Source organism: Quercus lobata, chromosome 6 (genome assembly GCF_001633185.2).
Source record: "Quercus lobata isolate SW786 chromosome 6, ValleyOak3.0 Primary Assembly, whole genome shotgun sequence".
NCBI classification, from domain to species: Eukaryota; Viridiplantae; Streptophyta; class Magnoliopsida; order Fagales; family Fagaceae; genus Quercus; species Quercus lobata.
This window is the reverse complement of record NC_044909.1, coordinates 52,183,730-52,207,607: the sequence shown is the minus strand read 5'-3', so window position 1 is coordinate 52,207,607 and position 23,878 is coordinate 52,183,730. Positions and strand designations below refer to the sequence as shown.

The following is a 23,878-nucleotide window of genomic DNA, read 5'->3' as shown; positions in this document are numbered from 1 at the left end:
CCCCCAACCTAAGATGGAACTATTTTTTAAATGCATAAAAAAGAACTGTATAAACAGCTTCTTCTTCCTCTTTCTTTCCTTTTATTTTATTTTATTTAAAGATTCTTTCACTACCCAGTAAGTCTTTTCAAAAGCAAGAGGGGTTTGTCATATACACTACGCAACAATTAAACTATACAACCACGCCAGTGAAAATTGTGTTTCAAATCATGTGGTCCTGGTACAAACAATAGATGCAATATATACTACGCTATCATCATTTATTAAGTGTCTATTTGACATGATTAATTTTGCTAACTTATTTTATTATTCAGCTTATTTTTGTTACTATTCATGAGTCTCACTACACTTTTTGGTACTATTCATGGATCCTATTATACTATTTCAGCTAACTTTTACATTTATCTACAGTACTTTCAACAAAAAGTTTTCAATTTTAGCAAAATAAGCAGATTCCAAATGTTATGGCTTGTATGCTCTCCATCAATTACTCAACAGATGCTTGTCCTCCTGATCTTTGACCCAAAAACTCTCTCCCTCAGACCACATTGGTATGACAATATACATTACAAAACCTCGACAAAACCATCACAACTAACAATTAGCAAAATACGACATGTTAGCTAGCAAATCTTATATTTTACAAATAGGAAGGGTACAAGAATAGGTAGTAATTCTTTTGAATTTAAGACCACAAAAGAGATCTACAATTTTGTCTACCATTCATAATTTGCAAACCAAATGGCATGTTTGCTAGAAAATTTGCAAACAAGGGAACAGGAATAGGTTGCATTTCTTTTGAATTGTAATTGTAGTGACCTCTCCAAGTGGCAAGATGGAAACCAAGCATCTGTATATGAACAAATATTCACAACAAGTCAACCTTCTCACTATGTTCACGCATTTGTATTACACTAAAAGCCTATTGTAGCCCAATCATTTACAAAAGGGGGCAGAGAGCTAGGAGCACAAACTCTTTAACACCTTCAGTTTAACAACCTCAAAATTTTGGCATGTCCACCATGCTTCCTAACCAATCATGTAAGAACACAACAATGGGTGAAGACTATGTTGTTAGAGTATCAGGAAGGGTGACTGAATGAACTCCCAGTACTTTTCCACCAACATCTGGGAAATTCTCTTGTCCAGGCAAGGGGCTGACCTTCCCATCCTTATTTACCTGCACAGGATACTTAAGAAGATGGCCTTGCAATGGTGTAAAATCCTTATCTGTATACCTCTTCCAGTTCTCTTTAGCAATCCCATTCACTGTGTTCACACACTCCAAACTCTCTGGCTCCTCAAAGTAGGTATCCACCTTCCCAAGGTGCTCAGCCCACAATGACATTCTGTATCCATACACCTGCACATGGATATATATTGTAAACCACATTGCCAAGTACATCCTATGGAGTATGAAATTCTATTATTCATAATTCATAAGACTCAAAAGTTAAAAACTGCACTCTTTGCCAAAAGACAATAGGCAGTGCTAATGATTGGAGGTCATACCCCAGTCCAGACATGAGCATAATCTTTGGACTCGTAATCTTGATATCTAGTGTGTGTGTTTGTAAAAAAAGAAAAGAAAAAGAAATACAATACGAACCTGACCACGCGGATGTTTCTTCCTTGATGCCCAAGAATGGTGGGGTTGATATGCACCCATAGCTATCTCTGTGTCCTTTGTACCAGCCATGGATCTCTCGTTTATATTGGCAGATCCCGCTATTACATATTCGTCATCTACTATCATTCCCTTGGCATGTACATAAATCATAAACCGCTTAAATTTTTGTGTATCCGAGACCTGATAGAAAATTACAATCACGATCAAATCTAAAAGAATTAATTTCTTGCAAAAATATAAAATGAAGCCATATATTTTAATGACAAGTTGATGAGACAATACATCAAAATGGTTTAATTCCAAAATTTTTGAGAAAAAAAGAGAGTCAAATAATAGACAAAACAGCTGAGAGATTCTCAGCAATAGAAGTAACAAACTACTTATTTACTCTATGCTAACCACAGACCGATATATGTCATGATAATTTGAAACACTTAGAAAGAGATTTCCATTAGAGCAATTACCTTATCAGCATTATCACCTAACCTTTCCTCATAAATATCTTCCCGGTTACCAAGGCAATAGAAATTGAGGTAATCTAGAGGATTTGAATCTACAAGCTGCATAATATCCAATTCTTGTGCGACTATATCATACATCATTTGCATTGTTTGGCCCTGCAAAGAGTAAACAAGTAAATCTAGAATATGAATTGTGTTATTCGGGTTGCCATCATCTATATTGTCCATCTGGAATTGTTATTAATAAATCAATCAAAACCAATAATTTCCAGAATACAGACTACAGGTTAGCAGCAGAGTAAGAGATTATATTCTTCAAGTTGCTAGAGAAGAAGGCCACCAATGCCCAAAATAAGTCCATTATTTTTTTTTTCTTGATTTTTATTATAAGAAAGTATCGGCCTTTTGTAGCTATCTTATTTGTCCCAAGACATGAAACAATATTTCCAGTTTATGGTCTAGAATTAGATAACCATATTTTTTTTATTAGTAATTTACACACACACACCTGATAGGTCTTGAACCTATGACCTCACCTTACACATTCCTCCTATAAGGGGGGAAGGTGTCATTTGAGCTATAACTCCTTGGCAATAACCATATTACCTGCCAAAAGAGAATTGCTTGCATAGCCACAGAAGTTGGATCACCCTCAGGCCACATTGGTATGACAATATACACTGCAAATCTCTCCTTTGCTCTAATTTTACTAGCTATCTTTAATGCCAATTCCATCGGGATTAGATTATCAACTCCTGCTCAAATCATGAAAGTCAAACTTGAGAAGCTATTCCATCCAATAAATAAGGAAGGTATTTGGTATTTAGCACATGATTGTTACCCAAATATATATATAGAAAATATAACTAACAAAATGTAAAGTCAGAAATAATAAGTGATAACAATGAAGCCTATCCTTATGGTGGCTAATTAAAATTAAGTAGAAATGTAGCAATGACAACATACGTTTCAAAATTAACAATACTTCATCAATTTTTTGTGGATGCATTAGCACATGGCATTATATAAGACAGATGTGATACTTACAATCTGGTCACCAAGAAAACAGATTGGATACAGAAATCTAGAGGCTAGTTCTCAAAAATAAACCACTAGGACTTGGAGATCTCAAGAATACTAGTTTACATCGAATACTTCATAGCATGCATTCTTCAGCAGAAAGAGAATTCAAGTACAAGAAACGGAAACAATATTGTATAGACAAGAATGGAAAACAATGTGGTGCAACAAAAGATTATGGACTTGACCTGCATTTTTATATGATGGCCATGCATATGACGATCCAAAAAAATACTGATTTTCAATATATATGAAATGTTGAGCAGATCTGATTGCCTGGATGTATCCTGTTTGAATGCTTTTATCTATTACCAATTTTTTCGAACAAATAAGGTTCTGCAGTAGAAGAATGCCAATTAGGAAATAGGAAATTGCAATATGATGTGCAACTTATTACTGATATATAGAAGCATTGAAAATATTTTCAATATAAATTGGTTTTCCTATGAAGAGAAAGAGGTAGAAAAATAAAGACAAAAAAGGAAAAGGAGAGGAAAGGAAAGAAAAAAAAGTAGAGCATATATAAACCTTGTTTTCAACCATCTCAACAGTTTTGGGAAATCCTTTCACTGATCCCGAATCAATGGACCTAAAAATCTGCAAAACAAAAATAAATAGAGGAAAATTTCAATCCCCCCACCCCCACCCCCCAAAGGAAGCTTTTACTCAAAAGAAACTTGTAAAATCAAACCTGAACATGCCAACTTTCAGGATCATCTTCACTGGAAATCCATAACGTGGGATCATCTGGTTGAATAGATGTGGAACCATCCTTCTTTATAGATGGGGCAGGACTTAGTATCCATGCAACGCGTTCTATTTTTAATAAAGCATCATCATGCCAATGGGAAACCCTTTTGAAACGTAGTCCAAGCTCCTTCCATTTTGTTGCTTTTCTCCAAAGCTGCTCAAAGTTTATAAGAACATCATATGCAGCAGGCCCCTCAACTCTGCAGTGTAAATCATGCCAAGGTTGCCTTGGAGACTTGGTTCCAGCCTAGTTCATACATAAGAATATGAATAAAACAAAGAACGTAAAAAAGAAACACCTGCTACCTGTAAGTCATAATAGAAATAAGCAGGAATGCACCTATTACATAAAAAAAAAAAATGAAGGAAAAAATTCTACATTTCACACTTGAAGAAGTGCATAAATTACTACCATACTATGGCAGTGTTATGTTAGCTTAAAACTGTGTTGAGAAACAAAATTTTCAGTGACATCTTGTATGTATACAATGGGACTTTGCACAAGAAGTACAAAGAAAGTTGAGAATGGATTATTGAGAAAGAGTAGCAGGAGGTCTATAAAGGTGACATGATAATTGAAAAAATTTTGAGACTAAAATTAGAAGTAGTCATTTATTTAACCTAAACATTACTGCAATTCAAACATAACGCCATGTAAATTTGAAGAGAACCCACTACCTAGGACTAGAAAGTGCCTTTTGTGTTATGGTTACTCTCGTGGTCCCATAAATTAGAAAAGAAAGAAGAAAAAAAAAAATGATGGGAGAAGTAGAGAACAGAAGACAAAATGGGGAATTTGGGAGTTGGAGGGATAGAGAGACCAGATGATCAAACTTGAAGTTGAAAAATGTGTAGGGTCTAAATTTTGTATGGAGAGAGATAGAGAAAGCACAAAGCCATGGACATGGCTATTTTTTTGGGCTCAAACGAGTGGCTCAAGAAACTTGTGAGAAAATAAGTCCAACAATTTGTTGGACTCTAGTCAATGCTCAAATATGAACAATAGTCCAATATAAAGACACTTGATTATGCAAGCGCACAATACGTCCAATTCAATGATTCGATATAATTTATACAATATGCATATATGTATTGTATGATTCATGAGTCTTTCCCATATACACCTGCGTTAAAACTTTTTTATTTTATTTGACCTGATACATACCATGTGATAACTATCATGTAACACCTTATGGTCATGGGACCACATGGAGAAACTTCAAGCAACAACTTAGCCAAGGAGAAAGGTGCGGGGGATATTGTAGAACATTATATCTCAAGAATCGGTACTAAGAAACTATAAATGTCACCTTTTGAAAAAAAAATTAATGGAAATATGGGATGTTACAAAACCATTTGACCAACAACTTACAGGAAATGTAGGATTGCGATAATCATTTTGGAATACAGTGTCAAGATCTCGAAATAGACGGTGGTCTGGTGTATCATATCGACCGTCACAAAGATCAATCCCTCCTAAAAATGCAGTTATCTTACGATTACTACCTAATGCCTGCGTGTCCACTAGAACACATTTTTGATGGTGTGTAAAAACGGTTCCAACAACCTGTATAGAACCATCACATAAACAACTTCAGCAAGTTTTCTAGCTCAATCAAAAGAAATCAAATGGTACTGCCATGATTAAAGAAATAATAGAGCTGTGAGTCCAAATCCAATACAACTAAAAATATGATTAAACCTCAAAATAATTAAATATGTTCAAAATGAACAAACACCATTATCAACATATTTCAAAAAACAGTTCACAACCTATAAAATAATATAATTCACCTTCTGCTTGATATAGCCCAGCTTACTGCTAGCATTGCGAGGTGTCAACACACAAGTGACGGATGAATGCTTGAAAAACTTCCTGGTCTCTTCATCGTGTGTCTGCATCATTCCAGTCTACAACCAATCCCACTTCAGAATACAACTCAAAAAGCACAAAACCCGGTTATTAATTCAAATAATAATTGTCTCTAAGTTGCAATTACACATGCATAGCAACATCAATGTTCACCACCATAAGAATTTAAATTCAATTACAGTACAAACACCGACAACTAGTTTTGTATCTACTAATGAAAACTACTGTCTGAATTAAGTAATTCAAGAATGACAGCCATCACTCCCTACACAATTACAACAATAACCAAGCTTTAGTTCCGTATTTATGGATTCAGTTATGGATCCTTGACAAACTAATTAAGATTATCCACATATTATTTTCCACTATTCTATTTTATCTTAAATCATACTTTACTACTTGTCATTTATTATTATTATTCTATTTCTATTTTAGGCTTGTCTCTATCTTTTCTCATTCCTCAACTTGAATCAAATCGTTCTCCCTACTGGTACATTAATCACTCTCGTTTACATATATTCAAACCGTTTTATGTGACTCTTACTTATCTTTATCACAGACTTTCATACTCATTTATATTGATCAAAATATTAAAGCAACTAACAAAATAAGCAATGCAGATGGCATGTTAGCCTCCCTTAAGCTCAGAACCCTGGCCTTCTTGTGTGCATTCCCTGGCCGACCAGAATTCTTGTGATTAAGTGGGAGCACTTTGACAGTCGGCCCTATGGGGGTCAGTTCTTAGGGTGTGAAGAGTACTGGAGATGGTACGCCTGGCACCCAGGTTTCGTCTATATTGTTTGCCAACCTTTTTCTGTTGTGAGCACTTGCCAGTGACCGGGATCTCTTGCCTTGACCTTCTCAAGGCAAAAAATGTTCCCGATGTTCTTTTCAAATTGCTTTGATCTCCTTATGTATGAGGGAAATCTTCTGATCCTAGATGTCTTGAGGTCGATCTTTACGGCTTCTAGGACGTCTTCTCCTCAGAAAAAAAGCTATTTACTATCTTTGCATGTGTGGCTCCCTTCTGAGAGGGACATGCGCGCATGTCGATCTTTCCAGCTTTACTCGCAAGGGAGAGGCTTGAGCAAAGAGAATTTTGACAAGCTGGTGCATGACTGAATTCATGTTTGATTGGTCAGAGGTTTGGTCTCCGCAATTGGTCTCGCCCCGTTCTCAAGAATTATGGTTACTATGCAAGTGTCTTTTAGGTCATCTGCCTCCGGAGGGAGATTACCCGGTGGCTCGAGTCATGGCACTCGTTTTGACAGGATCTCAATGTCATGCTGCTTCCCATAGATGATGCCAAGGGTAGAGGGTTGATTAGGTCCCCAAAAAAATTATCATCACCAAAATTTTCAAATCAAAAATTGTAATCACACACAAAAACCATTTACATGGAAAATCATTTCTTTTTGAAGAGGAAAAGCACACGACAAATTTTGAATAAATTTACTGTTATTATATCAATTATAATATCTCTCATGTTTATGTCTCCCTTTAGATTAACCCTCTTGTGTATATCTTATGGCTAAAGAAAATAATATTGTTTTTTTTTTTTTTTTTTTTTTTTTTTTTGTTGCTCTCACACACACTAACTACGCTCACTGCGATTTCTTCTTTTTTCTCTTCTAGCGCCTCATCTTGGCTGCTCTCTCTTTTTCTTTCATGCAACTCTCCTTGGATGCGTTTTTCTCTTCTTCTTTCTTCACTTTTCAACATCAAACAAAGTCTCACAAATTCTCATTAATTTGTGCACTTTACCAAAATAGAAAAAAAGAAAATAAGAAAAACATTGTGGAGAAAATCCAAATCTCGTTGTCTCTTTCTTTGCACTACTTCCCAAGCAAAAATTCTTTCTTTTCCCCTCTTGTGTTCATGCTCTATTTTTCCATCCCCATAAGGACTCTTGGCCCAAAACTATTAATTTCTTAATAGCATTGTCTATTTATAAGACTCCAATTTCCTATTCTTTTGTGGACAAGAATACAATTCTTCTTTGATGAGGAATTAACTTTCTTCCACACCAAGGAAACCCAAAAATAACTAAATTAATTTTTCCTTCTTTAACTAGAAAATCCAATTAACTTTTCAAGTTACAATTGGAATTTAAGGCAATTTCCTAATAGATATAGGTAATGTTTACTACATATAAACTATTTTGCACACTATGTGTGCGTTTGGGAAATGCGTTTTTTGCTTCCCAGCGTTCACGTCTGCGTTTTCAACTTTTTTTTTCTTTTTTCAAAGCCGTGATTGTTAACTTTGGGGTGTGAACAGTGCACACACAATAACTTTTTCAGCAACTTTTCAGTCACGGGACCCACAAACCTCACTTTTCAGTAACTTTTTCATTAAAAATGGGTCACGGTACTATTCACACATTTAAAAATTATTTTGCTACACCGTTTTTCAGTTTTTAGTTTTCAGTTGTATCCAAACGGACCCTAAGTTAGAAATCCACTTCAAATCAAGATTTGAGTTGCTTTTGGGTTGCATGTAAAACTGTGTAAAATTGTTTGTGTGAACCAAGTTTAACCCAATTGAGAAACTGCAAGAGAGGATGTAATTTGAAACTTAAAAGGACAAAGTGCCACTTTATTTTAAATTTAAATGAAATTGTTTTTTATTTGTAATATGTAATTTGAACCGTCAAATGAATTCATTTAAAATTGAGAGGATCTCAATATAATAGAAAGTTGGATTTTTTAGTAGCACAATGCTACTGACACAATAAATTTCATAATATGTGAGGTGAAATTTTCTTTTTATTAATGTAATATCATTTTCACATAGAATGAACACTAACTTCACTTTTGTTGTACACTACCCACAAAATATCATATCAGTAGTTGTAAAATTAGCTCTATTTATCACTTCTTAGTGAATTTTTATCAAGCTAGTTAAACTAGCATTTCAGTTAAAAAAAAAAAATTGAGCACCAATATACATCATGCATTAACATCAACACTTTGACATTCACAGATAACAAATGAATAGTAAATATCTTTATTATTGAGTTACTGTTTAACACAAATGGGTGGTTAGGTCATGTTCTAGGTGGAGGACGGAGGTTATGTCACAAATTGCGATCTGCTGAGCATAGATGGGTCGTGATGGTGGTACCAAATGGGTTTGATGATTCTAGTTGCGATGTGTGTGATTTGTTTGATTTGATTTTGATCTTGTAGACCAATTTGATGTAATTTTTATCTTATAAATAGTGTATTAGAGGAATTTTTTGAAATTACATCAATTCTAATGCTAGCTATTATTTCAGGCATGCATGTAATTAAAAGAAGGCACGCACCTTGAAGAAGCTATCGCCAGAGGTCTTATCATCCCAAACCAACATCAAAACCCTCACTCCCTCTTCGGACTTGAACTTGAGCAACTCACCGAGCGTCGAATCTCCACCAAGTAGCGGTGGCCGAGTCTGCTCTCTCACCAGCTTCACCTTGTGAAAAACCGACCACCCAACAATGTAAATCAAATGGTGAGCCTCTGAGATCGCAGAGCAAATGTCCTCCCAACACTTCTCGTGCTTGAAAACCTTACCACCATCCAATTCAATCTCCGGCAACAACCCGTCCGGCACGTGCGCGTCTTGGTACAACCTCACGGAGCCTCCTTTTCTCAGCGGGAAGTACGAGCGTGCTACGCCGCCGCCGCCTTTGTCCGACGCAATGCCATGCTCGTACCTTGGATTTTTATCAAACGACGTGAACTGTAGTACGAGATGAATCTTCGAGTTTAGTGTCAGTGGTTTTTTGGAGGAGCTGAGGATGTCGAAATCGTTGGAGATGAATTCGCCTGTGGCGATCTTCGAAGCCGGGATATGGACGGTGCCGATTATCTCGGCGCCGAAGATGTCGTCGTCTTTGACATGGAATGTTAATTTATTTACTGGGTGTGCCAGTGGGATATGGAAGTACTGGTTCCATTTAGGGTTGGTGGTGTTCTTGATGACGCGCGTGCTAGCCACTGTGACATTTGAGACTAAAACTTCGACGTAAGGGTTGCAGAATTGGACTTTGGGTTTGTGTTGACGGGTTTCGATAGTGTAACTGTCACGGGCGGTGAAGCAACGGCGGAGCTGACGAACATCGATGAGGGACAAGTTGGGTAAGTGTTGGGCTTCGACGATTTTCAGGTCTAGGTCACCATGGAGCATGATGAACTGGTTGTCTGAACTGGACTCGGACGCTTCCATTTCACACTGTTTGTAATTCTTGTTTAGCAAAAGAGAGTAATTAAAGGGAAAATAATAGTGTTTTTTGAGTTAGGGAAAGGTACAGTGTTAGTAGGGTGAATTAAGAAAGGAATAAAGGAATACGTGAATGGTGAGAAAACTGGATTTGGTTCCTTGCTTTGCTTGGAGCAGAGCAGAGTGTACTGGATCTCGTACGTGGCGCCTTTGTGATTATTTGAAGATGAAGATATTGGTGTGGTACAAACACTTTTAACTGTGTGAGTGATCTCACATTGATCAAGAATAAGTTCTTTTTGTGTGGTTATAAACCATTGTAAACCTTGTTTAATATCTTAATTAAGACGTGAGATCTAGTGTGAACTTCAGCCTTATTTATACCACACGTCTCGCTTTGTTCGTTTGTGCCTTGTGTTTGTGTTCTTCCTCTCCTACATACTTTTTTTTATTTTTGTGTAAACAGTATTTATGCTCTTCAAAATTAGCATGATTCCCTCTAATGTCGAGTAAGATGCTCTTGTCAAGTCCACTCCTTGTTATAACATCTTCCATTGAGTTCTCGAACTCAACCCACTTCTCCTCATTTTGCTTCATTGTAAACTAATCCTTGCTTTCCCCATCGGTATTAGGACAGGGAATACAACAAGATTACAGATCAAAGAACCACCAGAACTTCAGTTTGGCTCTCTATCTCGATCAGAACAATATTACTATTCCTCTCTTCTACATAGAGTTATCTTTCTCTTCTATATAATTTTCTTGTGTGAATAGTATTTGTGCTTGTGTGATTGGGTATTCATGCTTTGATCTATTGAAAGGAAAGACATTATTGAAGGTTGTTCTTGAACCTTTGTGCGTGAAAATATATTCAATATAAATATTGACGTTATAGTTCAATTCTTTGAATTGTTCGATCAAGAGAACTTGTAGTATCGAAATTTACTCTAGATGGCACAAATTAACAAGAATAATACTTTAATGTGAATTTATGGCACTGTAAAATTATTTTTAAACTTCTCTTTATTCTCAATTCTTGTTAATCACTTAGGATATATTGTTTGTTTGAAATTTACTTTTTCACTAAAATATGTCCAACATAGAAAATAGGGAACCGATTTCTTTTTTATGACATGGAGTCTATAACATAGCATGAGTTTCGTTAGTAGTTCTCAATTTCTCATCTATTATATGGTGATAAGGATTAAAGTAAAGCATTTCAAAGCATTATGATGATTTTGAAACAATAATCAAAGGTTAGTAACAAATATGCAATTTAACTTATTTCTTGTTATTTACTTTTTTATTTTTCTTTTTATAGAATAATGATAAAATTGATATTTCACCACAATTTGAATCAATTGGCCGCTGGGTGTCCACTAGGAATAATTATAGGGTTCAGACCTATGTTTCAATTATCCCTTGATTACTAATGTAAACATTTGATTTTGATTTTGATTTTTTTTTCTTGGTAAAGGTAGTGTTTATTTTCTTGTAAATTTTATTCTTCCTACGGAGTTGGTATTTTCTTTCCAGCTTTGGACATAGGATAGAAACTTAATCTCTACGGCAGATTCTCTTCTTCTTCTTCTTCTCTTTTTTTTTTTTTTTTTTTTTTTTTTTTTTTTTTTTTTTTTTTTTTTTTTTTTTTTTTTTTTTTTTTTTCGGCTTAAAAAAATGCATTTGTTATTTATGCATGTATGTTGTGTGCTGGATTGTAAAATCCTTCTCCTTTATCTTTTTGAAATCATATGCAATCACTCATCACTCTTTTTTTTTTTATAAACATCACTCATCACTCTTAACTAAATAGAAGTCCTCTCCCTTAAAAGTGTCTTGGGATGATGAGCAGACACCCATTGATTGGTTGTTGGGTATGCTATTGAAAAGTCTCCCTTGATATCCTAATAGGATAAAGCAAAGATTGGTTGATTGAGGTTCCCTCATCTCAAGAGTTTGAGAGGGTACATGGTGTATCTGACAAATAAAACTACTCTCTTACATAGGTGTGGGTCCAGCGCTTATTGGGTCCACCTCTGTTTGAGACAATGGTTGCATATGCCTAATACACAATTGGTTTTCTCCCACCTCAAAACATTGAGTAAGCGATACTTGGATTAGCTGTTGCCGAAATACATTCCTTAAGCATTGGCAAACCTAGAATGCATCCTATGGCAAAATTAGATTAGAGATGAGGAAGACCTAAAACCAAATCTTTCCCCAGCCTAAGATAGGACTATTTTTTAAATTCATGAAAAAGAACTACCAGTTTCTTCTTCTTGAAGAAGAAGAAAAAGAAAAAGAAGAAAAGAAAGTTTCTTCCACTACCCAGTAAGGCTTTCCAAAAGCAAGAGAGGTTTGTCATTTACCCTACCCGATAAACTATACAACCACTTCGCAGCAAATTGTGTTTCAAATCCTGCGTCTTTTAGTGCAAACAATAGATGCCCTATAATATATGGGTAAAAGCTCTTGTATACATATATATTGCGTTCTAAATTTCTAATCATTTATTTATCGGGGATAAAAAATAAAAATAAAACGTCTCTTTTATGACAAACATTATCGCTTGTGTGCTTTCCACCAACATGGATAATGAACTTAGAAAGAACACAAAAAATAAAAAGATAAAAACCTTATCTCACAACAGCCACCTAGAACCAAACAAGTAGTGACTTGCATTGTAATTGTTGACCTCCCCATGTGACGAGACTGGAAACCATGCATTTATATATGCACAAACATTCACAACATGTCATCCTTCTTGCTATGTTCACTAATTTGTATTACACTAAAAACCTATTGTAGCTCAACCGTTAATAGAAAGCAGCAGAGAGTGAGGAGCACAAACTCTTTAACACCTTCAGTTTAATAACCTCAAAATCCTGACATATCACCGCCATTCTTCCTAACCAATTATGTAGGAACACAAACAATGGATGGGATTATGTTGTTAGAGTATCAGGAAGGCTGACCGAATGAGCTCCCTGCACTTTTCCACCTACATCTGGGAAATTCTCTTGTCCAGGCAGCGCGCTGACCACCCCATGCTCATCTACCTGCACAGGATACTTAAGAAGGTGGCCCTGCAATAGCATAAAATTCGCATCTGTATACCTCTTCCAGTTATCTTTAGCAATCTCATTCACCATCTTCACACACTCCATACTCTCTGGCTCCTTGAAGCATGTATCCAGCATCCCAAGATGCTCAGCCCACAGTGACATTCTGTATCCATACACCTGCACATGGATATGTATTGTAAACCACATTACCAAGTAAATCCCATGGAGTATGAAATTTTTATATTATAAAATCTAAGCAATTTTTTTCATTCACTAGATTCAAACCGCACAACCTGCCGAAAGACAATAGGCAATGCTAATGATTGGAGATCATACCCATGCCTAGACATGAGCATAATCTTCGAAAAACTCAAACACCATCTTCACTCTTCCCCCTCCCCACTCCCCAGCTAAAGAGAAGAGAGAGGCATCTAGTGTGTGTGTGTTTTTGTTTGGAATAGGAGGGAAGTTTGATCTCATGGTATGCTTGTTTTTGGTAATGTCATCACTCTCACCAACCGAACTGGCTTGACTGTTGGCCACCCAACTCGTTTTCGAATAATTATCAGGTGCTCCTTGAGTACGGTGACGTGGTGCTCCATTTTCTAACATTCATGGTAGATCTTATTAATTAAATTCAGTGTGGGGTCCACCATGAATGTGACGGGGCACCAAGTCCCCGTACTCCGGGAGTATCTAATAATTTTCCCTCATTTTGTGTTGTTGAGACATGTGCCAACATGAGCTGAGTGATGCGCAGCGCTACTGAATGCCAGCATGTAGCTGTGCTCAGTAAGAAGGGGAAAAAAAAAGTTACAAAAATGGGAAAGGAGCATTTTTTTTCTTTGGGTCTGATGAACATGTAGTGTTGTGTTCAAGTCTCATGAACATCTACTGTGAAGCACTATCAATTATCATTTCACACTCATTGTTTTGTTACATTCTCCAAAGCCCTGAAATGGAAAGTATGAAAGAACAAGAAATATAACAACCTGACCACATGGATGTTTCTTCCTTGATGCCCATGAGTGATGGGGCTGATATGCACCCATAGCTATCTCCGTGTCCTTTGTACCAGCCATGGATCTCTGGTTGATATTGGCAGATCCCACTATTACATACTCATCATCTACTATCATTCCCTTGGCATGAACATAAATCATAAACCGCTTGAACTTCTGTGCATCTGAGACCTGATAGAAAATTTCAAATTATGACCAACTCCAAAAGAATTAATTTATTGCAAATATATAAAATGAAACCATATTTCAATGCATCAGGATGGTGTGATTCCAAAATTTTGAGAACTTCTATATGTATCTTAGTAAAATAAATAAATAAAAGCCAAGTATCAAACAAAACAGCTGAGAAAAAAAAAAAAATTTAAAATGGCAAATCCTGTGAGAAACAATTTCTAAAGCCATTTGCATGATGAGAACATAGAGAAGTTAAAAGTTATTATGTGCAATATCTTTGAGATGCACATTTTTTCCTATGCCAAACAAAACCTGGAGTATGTCAAGATAATTTAAGTTGCTGAGAAGTGGATCTATGTCACAGTGGTCGTTGGAAAAAAGAAAGAAATTCTCAGCAGTAGAAGTTACGGACTACCTGTTTACCCTAGGCCAACCACAAACCGGAGTATGTTTTGATAATTTAAAATAGCAAAAAAGAGATTTCCATTAGAGCAAATACCTTATCAGCATTATCATCTAAACGTTCCTCAGGAATATCTTCCCGGTTACCAAGGCAATAGAAATTGAGGTAATGTAGAGGATGTGAATCCCCAAGCTGCGTATCTTTCAGTTCCCGTGCAACTATATCATACATCATTTGCATTGTTTGGCCCTGCCAAGAGCAAACGAGTAAAGATAGAATATGAATTGTGTTATTCAAGTTTCCATCATCTATATTGTCCACTTTTTGGACTTAAGTTCCATAACATCTCAAGATCACAACCTAAAAAAAAAAAATGTACAATCCAAGTGAATCTAATAACATATGGAATTGTTATCAATAAATCAATCCAAACCAAAAATTGCCTAGAATACAACCTATAGGTTAGTAGCAATAGAAGAGAGAAGGTAACTGATGCCCAAAAGAAGTCCTTTATTTGTTTTTCTTGAATTTTATTTTGAAAAAGTATCAGCCATCTATAGCTATCATGTCTGTCCTGAGACAACAACAAAGCCTCAGTCCCAAAATTTGGGGTCGGCTATAGATCCTCAACAAATTAGATTGGGTCGACCACATGAATTATTTTTCCCCACGTCTATCCCACTCCCAAGTCATGCAACAAAATTTCCAGTTTATAGTCTAAAATTAATTAATCATTTTTTTTTTATTGGTAATTTACACACACACCCGATAGGTCTTGAACCCACGACCTTACCTTCCACCTTGCTCTTACAAGGGGTGGAGGTGTCATTTGAGCTAGAATTCATTGGCAATAACCATATTACCTGCCAAAAGAGAATTTCTTGCATAGCTCCAGAAGCTGGATTACCCTCAGGCCACATTGGTAAGATAATATACACTGCAAATCTCTCCTTTGCTCTAATTTTACTAGCTATCTTTAATGCCAATTCCATCGGGATTAGATTATCAGCTCCTGCTCAAACCATGAAAGTCAATAACTTGAGAAGGTGTTCCATCCAACAAATAAGGAAGATATTCGATACTTAGAACATGATTGTTACCCAAATATATATACAGAAAATACAAAGAACAGAATCTAAGGTCAGAAATAATACTAAGGGAGAGAGAACAATCAAGCCTATCCTTACGGAGGCTAAAATTACGTAGAATTTCAGCAACTACTAAATACATTTCAAAAATTGACAATAATTCATCAATTTTGCATGGATACATTAGCAGATGGCATTATATAAGACGGAATATATATGTATTAGAGGCTAGTTCTCAAATATAAACCAGTAGGACTTGGAGTTCTCAAGAATACTAGTTTACATTAGAAACTCCACCGCATGTGTTCTTCAGCAAAAAGAGAACTCAGCTACTAGGAATGGAAACAATATTGTATAGACAAGCAAGTAAAATAATGTGGTGTAACAGAAGATTATGAACTTGACCTGCATATTCATATGATGGCCATGCATATGATGATCCAAGAAAATACTGATTTTCAATATATATGAAATGTTGAGCAGATCTGATTGCCTGGATGTATCCTGTTTGAATGCTTTTATCTATAACCAAATTTTTCGCACAAATAAGGTTCTGCAGTAGAAGAATAGCAATTAGAAATTAGGACATTGCAATATGATGTGCAACTGATTACTGATGTATAGAAGTCTAGGTCTATGTCACAGCAAAGAAGCATTGAAAATCTTGTCAATATAAATTAATTTTTCTACATAAAGAGAGAAGGTATAAAAATAAAGACAAAAAGGAAAGAAAAGAAAAAAGTCATATAAAACCTGTTTCTCAGCAAGTTCAGCAGTTTTGGGAAAGCCTTTCACTGATCCCGAGTCAATGGACCTAAAAATCTGCAAAAGCAAAATAAGTAGAGGAAATTTTCAATCCCGAGTCAATGGACCTAAAACAGGGGAACTTTAACATAAAAGAAACCTGTAAAATCAAACCTGAACATGCCAACTTTCAGGATCATCTTCATCGGAAACCCATAACTTGGGATCATCTTCTGGAATAACTGTGGACTTATCCTTTTTAGTAGACGGGTCAAGACTTACTTTTTTTTTTGGAGAAACAGATAGGTCAGGACTTAGTATCCAAGAGATGCGTTCTATTTTTATTAAAGCATCATCACTCCAATGGGTAGTAGCCCTTTTGAATCGTAGTCCAAACTCCTTCCATTTTGTTGCTTTTCTCCAACGCTGCTCAAAGTTTATAAGAACATCATATGCAGCAGGCCCCTCAACTCTGCAGTGTAAATCATGCCATGGTTGCCTTGGAGCCTTGGTTCCAGCCTAGTTGATTCATAAAACATATGGACAAAACAGAGAAAGTCAAAAAGAAACACCTGCTACAGCATCACAACCTGTAACTACATAATAGAAATAAGCAGGAATGCACCTAAAATAATAAAAAATAAAAAAAATAAAAAAATAAAAAAAAAGAGAGGGAAAATCATGACTTCAAACTTGATGAAGTGCATAAATTACTTAAATACTATGGCAGCATTATGTTAGCTTAAAACTATGTTGGCAAACAAATTGTGTGTGACATCTAGCATGTACAATGGAACTTTGCACAAGGAGTACAAAGAAGTTGAGAATGGATTATAGAAAAAGAGATCTATACAGGTCCGGAATGCATCTGATTAAAATTTATGCAACTGAAAATTTTATCCTCAGAATGAGGCCTACAAATCTACAATATATTTTGTTGATGGGTGACATGATAATTGACAACATTCTGAGATGAAAGGTGGAAGCAATAGTCAGTTATGTAACCTAAACATTACTACAACTCAAACATAACGACATATAACTAAAATTGAAGAGAATCCACTACCTAGGACTAGGAGTGCCTTTTGTGTTATGGTTACTCTTGTGGTTCCATGTAGAGAGAGAGAGAAGACAGAAGGGGAACTTCAGAACCAAACTTGAAATGAAAATGTGTGTGGTCTAAATTTTGTATGGAGAGAGACAGAGACAGAGACAGAGCAAAGTCATGAACATGGCTATTTTTTGGGGCTCAACTGAGTGGTTCAAGAAACTTGTGTTAAAATAAGTCCAATGACTTGTTGGACTCTGATCAAATCTCAAATATAAGTAAAAGCCAAATATAAACACAATTGTTTATGCATCGACCAATATGTCCAATTCAACCATTCAATACAATTCATACAATATGCATGTTTGTAACATATGATTCAAGAGTTAACCCGATCCACACCTAAATTACAGCATTTTTATTTTGCGCCAATTTGATCCACACCACCAGACGATATGCATCACATATCATTTGATACTAACTACTATGGTGTTATATGCCAGGATTTTCAAGGCCTCATAGTCATAGGACCAGATGGAGAACCTCAAGCAACATGATTAGTAAATATCATCTCTTGCTCTAAAGCCATATGGTAGATCACTTAGCCAAGGAGAAAGGGTTGGGGGGATGGGGAGGATATGGAAGAACATTATATTTTTAGAATTGGTACTAAGAACTATAGATGTCATCTCTTGCTCTAAAGCCATTATGAAAAATTATGCAATCACATAAAAGCCCTTTGAGTTAAAAACCAAGATCATAGATACCCTAAAAAAAACATCGAAAACATTTAAATGATATATAGATGGCATGTTACAATATTCTGTTACAAAACCATTTGACCAAAAACTTACCGCAAATGTAGGGTTGTGATAATCATTTTCAAATACAGTATTAAGATCACGAAATAGTCGATGCTCAGGTGTATCATATCGACCATCACAAAGATCAATCCCTCCTAAAAATGCAGTTATCTTACGATAATTACCAGATGCCTGTGTGTCCACAAGAACACATTTTTGATGGTGTGTGAAAAGACCTCCAACAACCTGTATGGAACCATCACATAAGCAACTTCAGCAAGTTTTCCAGCTCAAAAGAAAGCAAATGGTATATCAAGATCAAAGAAATAATAAAACTAAGCCAATGAAACTAGGATTCCAAATCCAATACAATTGAAAATGAGATTAAACCTGAAAATAATTAAATACGTCCAAAATAAACAAACACCAAAATCATTATTTTTCTAAAGACAGTTCACAACCCATAGAACATATTCACCTGTTGCTTGAAATAGCCCAGCTTACTGCTACCATAGCGAGGTGCCAACACACAAGTGACTGATGAATGCTTGAAAAACTTCTTGACCTCTTCGTCGTGCGTTAGCATCATTCCAGGCTGCAACCAATCCCACTTCAGATTACAACTCAAAAGGCACACAACCCAGTTGCAAAATACACATGCACAGTAACATCAATGTCCCCTCATGATCAACACCAAAGTACTTAAATTCAATTACAGTACAAACACTAACAACTAGTTTGGCATCTACTAATGAAACCATTGCCATGAACCAAGCGATTCAAGAATGACAACCATTACTCTGAAAACAATTACAACAACAACAACCAAACCTTAGTTCCAAAATTTCCAGTTCAACCATGGATCTCAACGGACTAATTAGGACAAGCCACATATATTCTTTTCCACCATTTTATTCTATCTAAAATTATAGTCTCTATGTGAGTTCCAATTAGCTCAACTGGTAAAGTTTTTGATGGTTGAATAAGAGCTCTGGGGTTTAATCCCCGCCTATACCAAAAACTAATTGGTGTCTTGGTTTAATGATAAAGAGCAATCATCAAAAGCGGACGCCATAGGTTGAAAATCTCTCAAAAAAAAAATTATAGTCTCTATTATTTCTTTAATTGACATGTCTTCTTCAATTGACATGTCGTACTTTACTATTCTACTAATATTACGTTAGGCTTGCCTCTATCTTTTTTCATTCCCTTCACTTAAATTAAATCACTCTTAAATTACTTATTTTCAGTAGTTTATTTCCCTAATATAAAACAAAGCTAAAAAGTAGCATATGGTCAAAAAACCGAAATTATTAATTATTTAAATAAAATTTAAAAGTAATGAGGAGTAGGACCCGCAAACAATACATAAAATTAGCAAAATATCAGCTTATAATCCAACACCAAATCATTCTATTCTATCCAAGGCTATTAATTCCTAAATTAACGTATCATTTTTTATTATTCTATCTTTAGCACAGACTCCCATGTTAAAAAAGCTCAATTACTATGCCTATTACAGCTCAAAATATTAAAGCAAATAACCAAAAAAAAAAAAAAAAAAAGCAAAGCAAAGCAGGTAAAGAGAATTTAGTAATCTAAAGCAATTACTCAAATCGAACCGTTTTGATGATGCCGAACTTATCGTGCGAAGTCTTATCATCCCAAATCATCAACAAAACCCTAACTCCCTCTTCAGACTTGTACTTGAGCATTTCACCGAGCGTCAAATCTCCGCCTCGTGGCAATCGCCGAGTCGGCTCTCTTACGAGCCTGATCTTGTGATAAACCGACCATCCAACGATGTAAACCATATGGTGAGCCTCTGAGATCGCATAGCAAATGTCCTCCCAACACTTCTCGCGCCTGTAAACCTTGCCTCCGTCCAGTTCAATCTTCGGCAGCGACGACTCGTCTGGCACGTGCGCGTCTTGGTACAACTTCACGGAGCATCCTTTTCTCAACGGGAAGTACGTGTGAATCACGCCCTCGTGTTCTGGATCTGACGCAATGCCGTGCTTGTACCTTGGATTTTTTCCGAACGGCGTGAATTTGAGCTCGAGGCGGATCCTCGCGTTCTTTTTCGGCGGTTTTTTATTCGGCCCGAGGATTGGGAACCAGCTGGAGATGTGTTCGCCGGTGGCGATTCTTGTGGCCGGGATTTCGACTGTGCCGATTAGCTCGGCGCCGAAGATGTCGTTATCTTTGACCTGGAATTTCAAATTAATTACGGGGTGTGCCAGTGGGATGTAGAACCGTTCGTTCCATAGAGGATTGGCCGAGTTTTTAATCACGCGCGTGCGTGCCACGGTGGCTTGGGGGACCGAAACGGTGACGTACGGGTCGCTGGTGATGATGATCTTTTTGCGGTGGTGTTGTTGCGAGCCATCACGGCCGTCGGATTCGTCGGAAGGCTGACTTGTTTCGACAGAGTTACAATCACAGACTGCGAAGCAACCGCGGACATGTTGTGCCACGATGTCCATGTTGGGTAAGTTTTCGGCTTCGACGATTTTCAGGTCGAGGTCGCCGTGGAGAGTGATTTGCTTCTGCTTGTCGTTGTCTGAAACGGACCCGGAAACTGAATCTTCCATGGTGTTCTTTACGAAGATGACCCGGCAGGCAACAAACAGTACTCAAATTTGAAAGGGATTTTATACAGTTGATACCTTTCTCGGCCTTTTGGCTAAGATCAAGTATACAGTGGGTACTATAGTATTTGTAGAGTGAGAAAGTGAGTGAAGGAAAGAAGGAAGGAAGGGAAAAGAATAGTGTGGAAATGGTGACAAAACAAGATTTTTGGATAATAGCTTTGCTTGTAACACAGAGTATGAGCCTCGTGGCGCCTTTGGAAGCTGGTGTTTACGTTTGTACTTTGTTATTATTATAACATCTTCTTTTGAAAAAAGTATATTTTATTTAAAAAAAAAAAAAAGGGATTGTTTTTGCTTTTGAAGATGAACAATAGTTTGCTTTGGCCTTTGAGGTTCGTTGAGGGAGCAAACTCAGCAAAGGAATTAGAGCCCTAGCAATAGTGGGAGAGTGGGACTAAAAAGAATTAGGAAAGTGTGTGTGAGTGAGAGTTAGAGGCTGTTTGGTTTGTCAACTGAAAACATAGTGTTCAGTGTTTAAACACTGAACACTAGTGTCCAAAATTTGAAACAATATATTTGGTGATAGTGTTTAAAATAGGGTTGTTTGAAAATAGTTGCTTAAAAACCTCTGTTTAAAACATATTTTTTGAAACATGCTCAGGCCACATTTTAAACAATGAAATTGCGTTTCTGATGGCACAACGGTAATAAAACTGAAATTCAATTTTCACTGCACCCGGACCCACTGATCAGCTTTTTCTAAAGTTTGTCTCCTCTCCTCTCTACTCTCATCTCTTCAGTCTTCACGCCATCAGTCTTCACGCCCCGAATAATTCATCTCACACCAAAAAAACCCAGTTTTCATTGTATGCTAGATTTAAGAAGTGTATTGTACACATTTTTTGTCGGGTGGAGATCTATAATATCATTGACAAAGGTATACTTTCTTCTCCAGAGGATCAAATTTTACCTGGCAGGCCAATACCAACGGAATGCCATGCTCAACTTCATACGGATTATGATGGTGCAGTCGTTAGATGGGGCCTCACCCACCATAAAGAAAGTGCAGCTGACTGCTGTCAAGCTTGCTTGGATCATGCTAAACGTGCCAAGCCAGGTGAAAAGAAATGTAACATTTGGGTTTATTGCCCGTCTGAGGATGGTTGTCATTCTCCAGATATCTATCAACACAAACATCAAGAGTGCTTGGGTTTGGCTTTTTCGTGGAGATGGGGACGGCTTGGGTTTGGCTTTTTGGTGGATCTTCTTTGGCGTCAATGGAGATGAGGACGGTGTGGGTTTGCTTTTTGGGTTTTTGCTCTGAGGAAAGACTGAAGAGAAAAGGATAAAGACGGAAAGAAATGGGATAAAGGAGGGATAAAAATGGGATTATAAATTTGTTATTTAATACGGGTCAGCTTTTTTTTATCAAACAAAACATACATACCAAACACATATTTTACATTTTTTGAACACTGAAAAACATTGTTTAAACTATGATACCAAACACATTTTTTTTGTTTTATTCACACTAAAAACACGTTGTTCAACAACACTTTTAAAACCACAATTTTCACATTTTTTTAAACAACAATTTTTGAAAACTATAACCAAACAGGCTCTTAACGGTTACGGTTACATTTGAAATTGAAAATTTTTTTACAGAAAATAGAGGTTAAAATACTGTAAATAAAAATAAAAATTAATTAAAATAGTAAAATTAAAATCATAAATAAAATAAAATTTATAAATAATAGTAAAAATAAATTAAATTGATAAAAATATTTTTTTTGGGTTCACTAAGTGAGAATGTGATTTGTGTGGTGCTGTGGGCCTGCGGTGTGTGAGGGTGTTGTCATTTTATTTTATCATTGCCGTTTTGGAATTCGAATAGGGAGAGCGTTGGAAAGTGATGCGGATAGACACATGGGGTGGGGGCATGGGGGGCCATGTATGTAAGTAATACTATATTGTATGTTAAATGGTGCAATCTTAAGTCATTTCCTAATAATGGCAAACTAGATTATCCAAACCAACGTACTTTTCGGTTTCATTATCATTACCGACAAAATCTACTAAAAATGTATTTAGCAAAAATAAATTCAAATACTTTCCATTGATGTGACTACTATTTTGAGCGATGTGACCAAGTGAGCGTTGTTCACTTGCTCTGGACACTTTATTTAAAAAACTAAGGTAGATGAAATCAAACTTGGTTTCCTGCAGATTTTGACATCATAATTACTTGCCTTAACCTCTTGTATCGTTTTGGGAATAAATGGAGTTAACTGATGCCTATTGTATATTAAGAACTATTGTAATTGGTGAGACAACAATGCCATAAATCCCGACTATAGAGAAATTGGAAAGACGCATATATGAACCTACTTTTTCGCCTATTTGAAAACCAAAAGATGCAAGCAAAATAACCAAATAACGCCACAATTATTTTTTGTCCTTGCTAAATAAGAAAAAGGTGGATTCTTGGGAGCAAATCATTTTCTACGGTGATGAGTTAAAACCTTATACTAAATGGCCCAATCAATCCTAATACTAACGCGTCCCATATGACTTAAACTTAAGAACTAAGGCAATATAGACAAAGTGTTTGACTACTAAACCCCCACCTCGAGGCCAATACCACATTACTAACAATAAAAACTGAAAATGAAAAGAACAAAACCTACAGTTGTTGGTGGTCACAATTACTGTTTCTTTATGATATCAAAGAAAAAATATATTCTTTATTTAGGATATAACATAAATTGCACCACCATAAAACTAATAAAATTTGACCTAAAAAAATTATTACATAAATTCAATAAGCAAAATGATGCGTATCTTTACACATCAGGTGGTTATGGGATCTTCCTCAAAAAAATAAAAAGAAAAAAAAAGTTGGTTATTATGGGATAGTGCTGACCAGAACGTATCAT

General features: G+C 36.1%; 2 protein-coding genes across 3 annotated transcripts in view; both read right to left on the bottom strand.

Moving 5' to 3' along the window:
- Nucleotides 1-21,230, bottom strand: part of LOC115994959 (phospholipase D delta) — a 32,142-nt gene extending 10,912 nt beyond the window's left edge. Inside the window, exons 1-10 of one of the 2 annotated variants that reach the window (XM_031119316.1) lie at nt 19,971-21,224; nt 18,827-18,943; nt 18,400-18,594; nt 16,672-17,016; nt 16,507-16,575; nt 16,159-16,306; nt 15,529-15,677; nt 14,762-14,914; nt 14,059-14,259; nt 12,489-13,243 (exon numbers count right to left, since the gene is read on the bottom strand). In XM_031119316.1, the coding sequence (XP_030975176.1) occupies nt 12,947-13,243; nt 14,059-14,259; nt 14,762-14,914; nt 15,529-15,677; nt 16,159-16,306; nt 16,507-16,575; nt 16,672-17,016; nt 18,400-18,594; nt 18,827-18,943; nt 19,971-20,942 (2,646 nt within the window). In that variant the 5' untranslated portion in view covers nt 20,943-21,224 and the 3' untranslated portion in view covers nt 12,489-12,946. Of the gene's footprint in view, nt 1-12,488; nt 13,244-14,058; nt 14,260-14,761; nt 14,915-15,528; nt 15,678-16,158; nt 16,307-16,506; nt 16,576-16,671; nt 17,017-18,399; nt 18,595-18,826; nt 18,944-19,970 lie in introns of those variants that run through there. The other variant, XM_031119317.1, reaches the window with a different exon arrangement.
- On the bottom strand, nt 776-10,227 carry LOC115994960 (phospholipase D delta-like). Its single transcript, XM_031119319.1, has 10 exons — nt 9,105-10,227; nt 5,716-5,832; nt 5,294-5,488; nt 3,863-4,168; nt 3,700-3,768; nt 3,360-3,507; nt 2,698-2,846; nt 2,095-2,247; nt 1,610-1,810; nt 776-1,363 (listed from the first exon to the last, which is right to left on the bottom strand). Exons 1-10 carry the CDS (start codon nt 10,005-10,007, stop codon nt 1,067-1,069), a joined length of 2,538 nt encoding a protein of 845 aa, XP_030975179.1. The 5' UTR covers nt 10,008-10,227; the 3' UTR covers nt 776-1,066.
- Nucleotides 21,231-23,878: the final 2,648 nt, after the last annotated feature.